General features: G+C 43.8%; 1 protein-coding gene across 1 annotated transcript in view; it reads right to left on the bottom strand.

Annotated features, from left to right (window-relative positions):
• Positions 1-12,274, bottom strand: part of LOC113837496 (beta-1-syntrophin) — a 242,190-nt gene extending 229,916 nt beyond the window's left edge. The window contains exon 1 of the mRNA XM_027431687.2: positions 11,680-12,274. Coding sequence (XP_027287488.1) covers positions 11,680-12,274 — 595 coding nt within the window. The remainder of the gene's footprint in view (positions 1-11,679) is intronic.
• Between the last annotated feature and the right edge of the window lie 350 nt (positions 12,275-12,624).

The raw sequence follows: 12,624 nt of genomic DNA, 5'->3' as shown, positions 1-12,624 counted from the left end.
CAACCTGGCAGGATGGATGCACTTGCACCCAGCCAAGAAGAGATTAGCCAGAGAGGCAGGGCCTCAGGGAGAAAGTAGAGCCATATTGGCAGGGAAAAGCTTTGTAAACATTGACTCATTTGGTCTTTAGTTCTTAAGATTGGTCCATCAAGAGATAGCAGACTAAGTCGTTACTCGGGATATTAAAGCAAATGTGCTTATACTAAAACTAAATCACTACTACTACTACTACTACTACTACTACTACTACTACTACTACTACGGCATTTTAACCTTCTGGCTTTTGTGTTCTGGAAACATGAGCTAGATACTGACATTCTAGGTAAGAGGGGCTGTGGAGAAAAATAGACAAAGAGATGCTATAAGCACAGAGTGTTTTAATTTAGAGGTTTTCTAAAAATGAAGCAGAGAACAGAAAGGAAGTATAAGAATACTTGGAACAAAAGAGAAAAATCATTAACCTGGATTTGCACGGCAGATGAAAGAACTTTTCAGATGGCCGTGTTTGAAATGCAAGGCACCAAAGAGCCAAGCAACTACCGCTGTTTTATCTTCCTTTGCTTATGCGGCATTGCTATCGCTTTCCTTTTGTCTTCTGGTATCCTTAATACTTGTTTGGTCATTATGGAAATGATGTGGTGACACTTAATCTCCTGTAATTTTATTTTGTAATTGTTATTTCATAAGATACATATGCAATTTGTGTAAAAAAAAAAGAGAGAGAGAGAGAAACTTATCTCTACACTGATCTCCCTTATAAAAGTGTTCTGTTTTAGGAAAACAGTATATAGTTTCAATCCTGCTACCAGAAAGGTGGCATAAAAAAATCAGTCAAGATGTCTGATGAGCAAGTGAAAGGATGAGGAGAACATTATATACATACATATATATATATGTATATATATATACATATATATATATATATGCACAATGGAGTTTTATTAGTCAAAGATTAATGAAATGGCATCTGCATGTATCCTGAATTCATCCCTTTAAGGAAAACCAATGACACTCAGAAAGAAAAATGTCACATGTTACCTCTCTTATGCACGATCTACTGATGCTCCTACCCATGTGTGCATGAAGGCATCCATGGATGCATTCATCCATGCATATATATACATACATAATACATACATACATATGACATGAAAGAAGAATGAGTTCATTGGGGGGTAGAAACTAACAGGAGGGAAAGACGGAATGGGTGAGAATTGTGTGGTGACGGAATGTGAGCAAAATACAGCAAGAAATATGTCTGAAATGACACAAAGAAATGCTATTTTGAAAACGAAAAATTAACATAAACACCTACAACCCAATAAAAGATTATGAATAAAATTTCATTATTTTAATACTGTTGTATATTTGCTGCGACACATCATATTCAAAACCTTCCAATGCCCCTGTTGTGGATGGCTTTGAAAATGTACTTTACATCCACCTCTGGTGCCATCAAGTCACCAGGAGTTTGAGTGGGAACGTAGTTCTTCCAGAATCTGCTTCTGTTGCTCATCTAGGGTCCCCAACCTGAGGCTACTCTACATTAATTGCCTGAATATTTTCTAAGCACACAACAGCATTGACATTTTCAATTCAAATCTAAATATATATTAGAACTGACTTGTCATTCAAAACCTCAAAGTACCAAAGGTGAGACTGGCAAGTTTCATTGTCATTTCTCTCTACGGCATGGGTTTCTTTTTCTTCCTACCCAACAGAGAAAGGATTTTAAGCAGTCATCTACACTATATGACTCATGGTAGGCAATTATTTCTTTCTTATATAGAGATGCAAGCATGATGCATCTTCTATTGGGGGACCTCTTGGATTCCATGAAATACAATACTAGCTAGTAGAATAAAAAACAGAAATATAAACATTGGTTTAATAGCAGTTATATAAATACATTTATATAAAATTTGCATAAAATAGCTACATGCATTTTAAGTAAAATAAAATTTGAGTTTCTTTTTGGTAATAAAATGTTGCTGTTTCTATAATTTTTCTGAAGTCTGAATTTTGCTGTGTAGGGTAAATCCTGTTGCCTTCCTTTTTCTGAAATTCCTCTCTATGTGTTCCTGAACCATGCTGGAAGTCAGCATCCTAACAAAGATCCACAGTTTCCCATCCAATTCCATAGCAGCCTGACTTCAGACTGGTCGGTGGAGAATGTGAAATTACTAACACTCATCAACCTCATGAGCTTGTGTGAGATGCATCACTCGGGTCCCTTCAAAGTGTGAACTAGGCATCTGTGACACCAGCCAATTGTTTCTTGTACTTGCAGCAGCATTTACCCAGCACACAACTAAACTCTTTAACTTAGATTATTGAACTCTGTCTGAAAATAGTACTCAGATAAACACGTGACCTGACATTCAGTTGGCAATCATTTGCTCTTTATTAAGCTCCAGACAGCGGGTTAACTGCTTTCCATACAGACTCACTTTACCCTTTCATGACCAACCAGACTAAAATTTTACTGACTGGGAAATTAAGACCCAGGGTTAAGTAACTCGAGTGGGCTCTCACAGCTAAAAAGCTTAGGATACAAATTTAAGCCTAGATGAAGTAAATTCGAAGTCCGCTCTCCAAACTTCTGACTGTAGAGAAAGAAAAAAAAAAAGTTGAGAGAGAGAGACATGGAACACTGATGCAAGGAAACTGGATTTCAGCACAGGTTTCCAAGAAATCTTCCCACACTTAGCAAAATGCCATAGGATTAGCAGGAGTTAAAAAAAAAAAGAAAAGAAAAAAACCCACTGAGATTAAGCACGGTCATCACTTTATTTTCCATTACAAGTTCTCTGAATCTGGAACTTTTCCATCCAGTCTCGCCCCTCTTGAGAGTGAGGCTCATTTGCATGGGTCTGTTAGGACTTTGATTCCGTCGTGAGTAATGTATATTTCCGCTTAGGTCTCACTCTGCAGGCCAGAGCTAAAGGCAAGAACTATTATAGATCAAGGCCAGTGAAGTGGGTAATGAGGTTTGGTATATAAAACGCTCCGTATAAATGCGAGGGAACTTCTGGCTTTTCTTTAACATTAAATGCTTTGAGATGCATCATTTAAAATAGAATGCTTAGTAGGCCAGTGGCTGTTGGAGAATAATTTTCCTTCACTGAGCAGACCACTGGAAGCTTCGGCAAGATACCTTTCACAAACACTGAACTGTGTGCAGGGAGTTATTTTTAATACGAGCTCCACGGGGTGACTGCTAAGACACATAGCTGAGCATAAAGAACATTGCCCACTGTTGCCGAAGTAAGGGACAAAAGAGGGGCTGTAGGGGTGGAAGAGGTGCTCCCATCAACTTCCTAAAGGAATAGGATCTGAACCCTCAGGCTGACACAGTTAAAATACCCAGGCAAACATTTCATCTCCCCAGGTCACAAGCATCCTTACATACTCAGACTTGTGGGCCCCACACAGAGGATTAGGGGAGAAAAGTGGTTATAAATACAACATTAAAAGATTAATTCCATTTCCCTGTAACGTTTAAGATCCTATCTGGCTCCATGTTCTTCAGCTGTCAAGATTGGTCTTTGTTGAGGAAGAGCTTTCTGGCCTATAGAGACACCCCTTCCTTGGGGATGGAGCCAGGTAGAGTGTTATCCAGCAGTGTGAGTGTTAGATAAAGGCTCTCTTCTGCCCATCTCCCTCTCTTCTCCTGTCTTCCTTCCTTCTCACTTCCACTTTTTATTTTTCCATTTCCTATTCCTCTTCCTGTCTCCCCAAATCCACTTCTGTTGTTTTGCCTCAAACATATTTTAATAGCCTAATGTGTGCCCCCCCCCACCCCGAGGCACTATACTCCTGTCCTGCTGGTTTTTATAGGCATCCAAGCTAGCTTGCTATTGCTAAGCTCAGCCACATTGCAGTCAACCTTCAATACCCTGATGGCTTTCGATCCCTGCAGTCAGAGTTCAGGCGGGCATCACTCTAGCTTTCTTCTGCCCGTGCATAATTTCCTGAGCTTGTTTAGTGCGCACCAGGTTGAGCTCAGGAATGGTCAGATCATCAAATTAGGAAGTCCATCTCTTAACAAGAGAACGTGAGTTACATCACCACTCTCTAGCATGTCTATTTCTTCCTAGGGAACCAAAGGGACTTTCAATATCAGCCCAACTCCCCTGTGAAGGTTGACCTGATCATACACTCATAGTGTGAGCAAAGTCACTTCTCTAGCCTAGGCCTAGCTTGGGAGAATGTTGCATTTAAGGTGAGGAGCTGAGCTTCAGTGCATACAGGTTGACCATGGAAGCTGGCTTAGTCCTCTAAAGGCATGCAAAAGTGAGTGTGACATTTATCGCCATTGTGGTGTCTATCCAGCTCCATAAAATCCCCTAACTCTAAGGTCTGAAGGTCATATTCTGATCTCTTAGTCATATTGAGTTATAGTCGATGTACAAGCTCCTTGAGAGGGTTTCCTTTAATTATTTGCCTTGTGCAGTCCTCACTGAGGGTAATCTAGGTGATCTTCCCATGGGTACCACAGCATCACAGGATGGCTTCAAGGCATCACTTCTCCTCCCTGTAGGAATCTGTAGAGTCTGTATCTGGTACTAGTAAACTAGTGTTAGGGGATAAATATGCAAATGAATGCAAATCTCTATTGCCGTGATGGAGAAAGGGATTATTTACAAAAGTGCAGGACATTCTCAAAAGGCTATTTGGATATTCTCCCACAGTGCAACTTCAGCAAATTAATCTGACCAGAAAAATAATGCTCTTCCTTTAAGATGCCTCCACCCTCTTTTCCAGAGCCAGTGGGCAAGTCCCAGACACGGCAAAAAGGAATGAAGGTTGAAGATGGAATTAAGGTTGCTAACAGTTGGCCTTGAAGCAGATAGCTCCTCATGAATCTGTAACAGGAAAAATAAAAGACCCAGAAACAAATATTGGGCTTCAATCTTCAGGTTGAGGAGCAGAGAAGCAAAGCAGCTAAGCCAGTACATCTTACCTCTACCCAGCTGAAACGGCAACCCTCTCTCCATGAAGTCTCAGAGGCAAAAGCTCTCGGTTCCCTGTCTCCTCCTCCTTTTATTTCTTTCTCCACCCACGAATGTCACTCCTGTCTCCACCTCCCTAGTGCTGGGATTAAAGGTATGTAATCCCAAGTGCCCGGATCAAAGGCTCGAGCTCTGTTACTCTTTTTGACTGATTCAATCTTATGCAGTCCAGGGTGGCCTTGAACTCACAGAGATCCATCTGCCTCTGTCTCCTGAGTTCTGGGTCTAAAGATGTGCGCCATCACTGCCCGGCTTCTATGGGTAACTAGTATATCTGCTTTGCTATTTTTGATCTCCAGTGGCTTTAATAAATCATAAACAGTATATCACCACACGAATCATCAGATTACTCATGATAATCAGATAATCACAAGTATCCTTGAAATGAAAGAAGGCAGAGAAGTTTAAGGGATGGTGTGAGAGGGCTCAACCTGCTATTAGAGGTATTAAGAAAAGGGGGGAGGGCTAAAAGCCAAGGCTCATGAGCCAAGTGACAGATTCTCTCTGAGGGTCTTCCAAAAGGGGGAAAGCAAGCAGGAATACTTGGTTTAGCTTCTGTAAGCCCATGCCAGATTTCTGACTTAAAAAAAAAATGGTAAAATTGGGGACTGGAGAAATGGCTCAAAAGGTTAAAGACTATGTGCTGTTTTTGTAGAGACTTGGTTTAGTTCCTAGCACTCACGTGGCAGCTCACAACAGTCTATAACTTGAGTTCTAGGAGCCCCAACACCCCCTAGACTCTATACAGCAGACACAATCATGGTACCCATTCATGCAGGCTAAGCACACACGTATACATAAATAAACATAAATGTCTCTTTTTAAATGGTAAGATTATGAATTTGGGTTTGGCAATATGGTTCAGCAGGTCAAAGAACCAGAGTCCAGGCCTGATGGGCTGAATTCAGTCCCAGAGACACACATGTCAGGAGGGGAGAGTCCTGCACGATGTCTTCTTGCATCTATGCATGAGCAGTGGCGTGGAGATACATATGGAATCAAAAGCTGCTTTTTTAATGTAATAATATTATGAATGTGTGTTATTTTCCTCGCCAAGGTTTCTTGTAACTTATTAGCAGCAAGATAGCAGATAAGAAGAAAGTGGAAGACCTAATTAAAATCACCCTGGCACCTCTTGCAACTCCACATCCTAATCAAGTTGGGGGGGGGGCGAATCATCCTAATCTGCTTATCTCCTAAGGCTGTTTGTGAGCTCAAAAGCTGTAAAGCCTTGTGTGAATGCAACTCAGCGCTAACTCATTGTGCGTCTTCTGCAAGACACATAACTGTGAAACAGGGATATTAATAGTACCGCTGTATTGTGAGGGTCTGAGTTAATCCACGGAAAGTGCTAAGAAGAGGGTAGGACATTTTGTCGTGTCCATGTTAGCTATTGCTGAACGAACGGGTAAAGGAATTTCAGAAAGGATGGGTAGTATTATGCTCTAAGATGGTACAGGCATTGTTACAGAACCCTGATTCTCAAGGAAGAGGATGCCCCACAGACCCTTTCCAGTTGCAGTCAGAAATACACAGAGGCGTTTTAGCGGTCAAGTGCCACATGCCTGGCATTCAGTTACGGAAACTAAGGATCACAGATGTCCTGGGTAGTCTTTCACAGGGAAAGACTTTTCTAGATCCTGAATGATACCGTGCATGGCATTCTTTCCATCTTCAGTTGTGAATTTGACAAGATGTGTTCAATGAAAACAAAACCAAGCAAGCAAGCAAGCAAGCAAAAAAACCAATGGTACCCAAAGAAATATAGTATACTCATAAAGTATTCAAAGGTAAGAACAAAGCTAATTGCTGTGAAGAGATACAGTGACTCAAACAACTCAGAGTTTCAGAGGATTAGTCCCTGAATGCCATGATAGGAAACGTGGCAGCAGGCTGGCATGAGCAGTAGCTAAGAGCTTACGTCCTATCCACAAGCTTGGGACAGAGAGGGAATTAACTGGGAATGACATAGAGTTTCAACAGCTCAAATCCTGCCCCCAATGACACACCTCCTGTAACAAGACCACGCCTCCTAGTCCTTCCTTCCCCTCCAAACAGTTTCACCAAGTGGGAACCAAGCAATCAAACATATGAGCCTATGGGGGCCATTCTCATTCAAAACACCACACTTAACAAAGTACAATTCTTAAAGTTTGGATTCTTTTCCAGTCCTCCCAGAAAAACCACCACCTATTTGTAAGCCACATCTTCTTGTTCCACCGTCCTTACTCCCATCACCAAAGAAAGGGATTATAGAGTGACTTCCCAAATGAGTGCTGGATGCAGTCACTCCCCAAAGTTCAGCTGATAGAGGAGCCTCTGGGCACAGTTCTTGTCAAGGACTGTCCTTGTATTTTTTTTTCTTTGAGTTTCTTGTTTTCCTGGTCCAGTTCTACAGGGACCTTTTCAACAAGTGGTATTTCTGTCCACCCTACCTCCATACTTGAACACGAAACTTCTGGAAACTCATCTCCTCTATCTTGAGAAGACTATGGATGAATTGATTTGATTGCTGACACACTTCATTACCATTTTACTAATACATTAAAGACAAAGGCTGGGAAGACAGTTCAGTTGGTAAACTGCTTGCCTGTAAACATGATGTCCTGACTTCAGGTTCCCAGTAACCAGGTAAAAAGCTGGGGATGGCAGAATACATCCATAATCCCCATACTGAGAAGGCAGATATGAGGGTCCCTGGAACTCACTGGCCAGACAGTCATGGAAAATCAGTGAGTTCAAGGTTCAGAGATGAGGCCCTGCTTGAAAACTATGGTGAAGAGTCACTGAGGAACGGAACCGATCCTGAACTCTTGCTTATACACATACACGTGGCACACATATGCCACACATACATACATACACATACAATAGAACCAAACCCAATTAAACAACAATAAGAATAAAGGTATTCCTTGCATCCAGTACTGCATCCAGTATGCAGGCATGGCTTGTCCAACAACACAGGGTTTTAGTCAGGTCTACTAGAATGATGCCCTATGAGATTATAGGGCTCCACATTATATGGCTACATGTGGGGTATCTGCTTCCTCTCTCTAAAATGTGAAACATGACTGCAAAATTTTCTGATCTTAATTCTAATGAGTACTTGGTTAACACATCATCTTACAAGCTATGGCTGATTTACAATTTAAATTAGAATTGGAGCTTGCACTCCTGTTTGGCCATGTGTTCAACTTTGTCTTGTAGAGTTCTGTTCTCTCATGGCAGCTTTCTTTTGATAGTCAGATGCGTGGTTTATTTGATTTATAAAATCCTGTCCTGCACAATTGCTGTTTCCTGCTTAGGGTAGCCTAAGTGGGAGCAGGGGGGGGGGATGGTATCTCAGGAGTCCAGTGACTTCAGTTGATTCCAGTGACTTCAGTTGATTCAAGTACATGGTTCCCTGGTGATTCTCAGGCCATCAGCCTTACCTAGACATTAATTAAGCTTGGCAATCAGATAGACTTGAATACCCCTAGCTATGTTATTGTTGCTTTAGGTAGATAAGATAATGCTTTAGTTTCTTTAAGAAAGTGAACAGCAATAGTATTGGCCTTATGGAGTCACCAAGCAGATGAAAGAGCCTGGCCCAAATGGAGTGTTCAAGAAATGTTAGCTTTTATAAGTCTCTCTCCACAGGTGACATTTAACTCCTGTGGCCTCTGCAGGAATGGTCTGTCAGCATCAGAGTTTTGATGCAGATAGGTAGGTAAAGAGTTGGAGAGACAAAGAGATAGACAGCTAAATTGATTGACTGATAGAGATAGATCACAAGGCCAGAATAATTTTTGTCCTTAAAAAAATTAAGTTCTTGAGGTCTACTGAGAGCATGATAAATATGGTTGATAACAATATGCTATATTTTAAAAGTTGTGAGATAGTATACTTTAAGTGTTCTCAAAACAAAAATGATGAATATGTGTGATATAACATGTTAATTGGTTTAATTTATTCATGCCATTGTGAACATACTGTATTCTGCATCATAACTGTGCATGACTTTATTTATGAACTAAATAAATGAATGGAAAAAAGAAGAAAAAAATTAAATTAAAAAAATAACAACCCCACGAAGATAGAAGAATGGAATCCCCATTTTTTTAAGGGGCATTTCATTTAAACTGTAACAAATACTGAGAGTACTTGCATGGCTTTTATTCCCATTGTTGCACAGGTTCACTTCGCATAAGAAGACACTGAAAAGAAGAGACTGAAACTCAGCTAGGTTATGAGAATTCTAAAAGCCTTGGAAGCAGCTTAAATAAGCCTCTTCACTAGGAAGCCTTGTTTTACACCAAATGACAAAAGGAAAGGCTATGATGTTTGGGTTGATGGTATGTGATACTTGAATACCCCTAGCTATGTTATTGTTGCTCAGGGAGGACCATGGAGGACAACAAACACTTGGCTTTAAACCAGAGGCACTGTGTTTGGGGGCTGAGGGTGAAGCTTGGTGGTAGAATGCTACTTTAGAATATGCAAGTCACTAGGCTCCAACTAGGTGAGGGTGGAAGGAGGGAATATGTAAAGAGAGTGCATTGCTTTAAGTCATGCCTTCCTTCGTGGGCAGGTAATAAGAGATTATTAGCTGTCAATTACAGAAGAGTTGGGCTAGGGATGCCTAGGAGACCCCAGGTGTCCCCTAGGTACCCTGACTTCCACATATGACGCAATGTTCTTTAGAATGTCACTAGAGAGCTTTTATTTTATTTACTTTTTTTCACTAGAGAGCTTTTTACAGAACTCATTTTCTTGTTCTTGTTAAAAAGCACGCCCCTCCCCCCCATACACACACCTTTCCCTAAGAATATTTTCAACTCTAGGGAGTCACTTTTTCTTCCTCTTTTGGCATAAGAGTCATTTTTAACCTCCTTGCCAAGTTATCATACATTAAACTGAAACCAAAGACGGCAATAAGGGGTGTGGTGGGGGCAGTGTCTGAAGTAAAATATGACCTGTCCTTGTCACTTCTTCCCTCCATATTTTCAGTACAGATCACAAACTAAATTGGTGCCCAGCAGCTTATAGTCCCAACTACACTCTAACCAGATCCTCTTGTCCCTCGTCACCCAAACCAACACACACTTGATCAAGAATTGTTTTTCCTGTGTTAACCATCAAGCCAAACCAAACACCCTTCTACTTTCTGCAAACGGAGGTGGCCATTAAATATGAAGACATCACAAATCCTCTAGACAAACAAACAAAGAAAACCTCTTTGTGTTCCAGGCCAGTTGCATCAGCTGTCATATGCAAGGAAAGTTGGTTTCCCAGTGTCACACAGCAGCACCACAGTTGAGTGAGCAGGGAACCGATTACATCTTAGTTGAAGCACTTAAGTCAGTCACCATATTATAAAGTCTAGGTTGGAATACTGTCTCAATAGCTGAGTTCATTTACTTACTCACCCTGCACGCATGCTATTGGACACCCAAGCTCTGGGCAACCCCCCCCCCCATCTAAATAAAAGACCTCCAAACAACTCAATCTCCAGTTAAGAAGCAGCAGAGAAAAATGGGTGAAATTGTCCCACAATGTTAGAGCAGGTGAAAGTGTGCAAAGAGCTACAGAGAGAGAGAGAGAGAGAGAGAGAGAGAGAGAGAGAGAGAGAGAGAGAGAGGAGAGAGAGAGAGAGAGAGAGAGAGAGAGAGAGAGAGAGAGAGAGAGAGAGAGAGAGACGTAGCTCTGGGGAAAGGGAAACTCCCCCCCCCCCCGCCCCCCGTATTTCCACTTGCAGGAAAACTGATACTTCCTATCGTGTCCATTGGATGCTTATAGGGTAAAAGACACCAGATCTTCAGAGATCGTTACTAAGGTTCTTCTCATTCCCGGGCAGGGAATACTGTTTACAAATGCACAGTCAGTTTCACACTACTCTGGGAGACACAGCAGAGAAAAACAACACTTCACCAGCTCTCCACCCAGAGGAACCTGGAATCCGGACTGACCGGCTGAGCACCCTGCTGGTGAAGTGAACTTGTGCCTAAATCTGCAACATCTTTCCCAGCCTTTGGCACAACTCAAAACTGCACAGCCACACGGACTCTCCAGCCGGAGGCAAGGGAAGTGGAGAAGGACGGTTGAGGTTAGCATTCAAACACTGCCACCTCTCTCTGGTTTCTTTACCTTTCAAATCTTCGCCACTGGACCGCCCAAGCGGTGAAAATTTTACCAAAGCAGAAAAGCCCCAGATCTGCCATGAGTCAGTGGCCTTGCTTTGCAATGTGGGCAGATGCCAATCGGGTCTACTCTCTATTTCCCGTTCCCCTTCCTAGACTCCACACTGCACTAGGATTGTCCGTAGACTTAAAAATAAAATAAAATAAAATAAAATAAAAAATTGAAACCACGTGCACCGATAAGTACAAGGCTCGCAACACTGTACACGAAAGCACCCCATTCAAGCCAAGAAAACCCAGGCGATCTTTCAGTGAAGCACCCTGGGGCCGAGCCAGCATGGAGCTGAGTTGCCCCCAGGTGGTAAAAGTTGTCAAAAGTCTATGCTCGCCACTGCCTTTGCAAAACAGAGGCACCACGGGGTCCCGCAGGACAAGTGGCGCCGTGTGAGTGTGAGTGTGAGCGTGCCGGTGGGCAGAAGAGTGGGCGCACGGTGCGGTGCGGTGCGGTGCGGGGAAAGGCTCGCACAGCGTTAACCCCTTACCTTCCAGCAGTACTTCTTTGCCCGCGCGTTTCAGCGCCTGCACGGCCTCATCGTGGGTGGCGTCCCGCAGGTCTGCTCCGTTCACGGACAGGATGGCGTCGCCCACGTACAGGGCTTGGGTCTGATCGGCTGCCAGCCCCTTGAAGATCTTGCTGATGAGTATGGGCATTTTGTTCTCCTTGCCCCCTTTGATGCTAATGCCCAGCCCGCCCAGCTCCTGCTTCAGCACCTTCACGCCCCTCTTCTGGTTCGAGATGGACTCGGGCACCTGCTCCGGGAGATCGGTGAAGGCTGTGCGGACGCCGGAGGAGGCGGCGGGAGAGTCCGGGGGTTGAGTGGCACCCGTGCCCGGGTGCCCAGTCCCGGAGCCCCTGCAGAAGGAGCCATTGGTGGCAGTCCCTATGCCGTTGTACGCCGCGGCGCCCTCCTCGCAGCTCAACACCAGGGCGTCCTCGCTCAAGTTCACCAGAACTTTGTGCCAACGATCCCGCACCAAAACTTCCAGCAGTCCGCTCCGTTGCGCCCGGCCGCCTCCTCCCCCGCCAGCCGGCGCAGCCACCGCCGCCACCGCCGCCGCCGCCGCCGCTACCGCCATCTTTCCAGCATTCTTAAAATGCCATGTGATTGCAAACGGGGGGAAAAGTGGAGGAGAAGGGGTGCGGGTGGGAGGACGCGGGGCGCCGGGGCGCGGGAGAAGCAATGGGCCCCGGCAGCGCGCTCGCACTCCGGGCTCCACTTCCCGTGTTCGCGGCCGCGCCGGGCGCCAGTTGGCAGCTGCTGAACTGGTTCCCCCCTCGCCTGATCCTGGGCGGGGTGGAGCAACCTAAAAGAAGAAGGAGAGCCCTCGACAGGGGAGGAGGGAGAAAAAAAAAAAAAAAAAAGCCAGCTGCCAGTTGCAAAACCCTAAACCGAGAGCAGCCGCCGAGCCGCCGAGCGCGCTGGAGA

Source organism: Cricetulus griseus, chromosome 10 (assembly GCF_003668045.3).
Source record: "Cricetulus griseus strain 17A/GY chromosome 10, alternate assembly CriGri-PICRH-1.0, whole genome shotgun sequence".
NCBI classification, from domain to species: Eukaryota; Metazoa; Chordata; class Mammalia; order Rodentia; family Cricetidae; genus Cricetulus; species Cricetulus griseus.
Note: the sequence above shows the minus strand (reverse complement) of the source record. Positions and strands in the feature narration are given on the sequence as shown.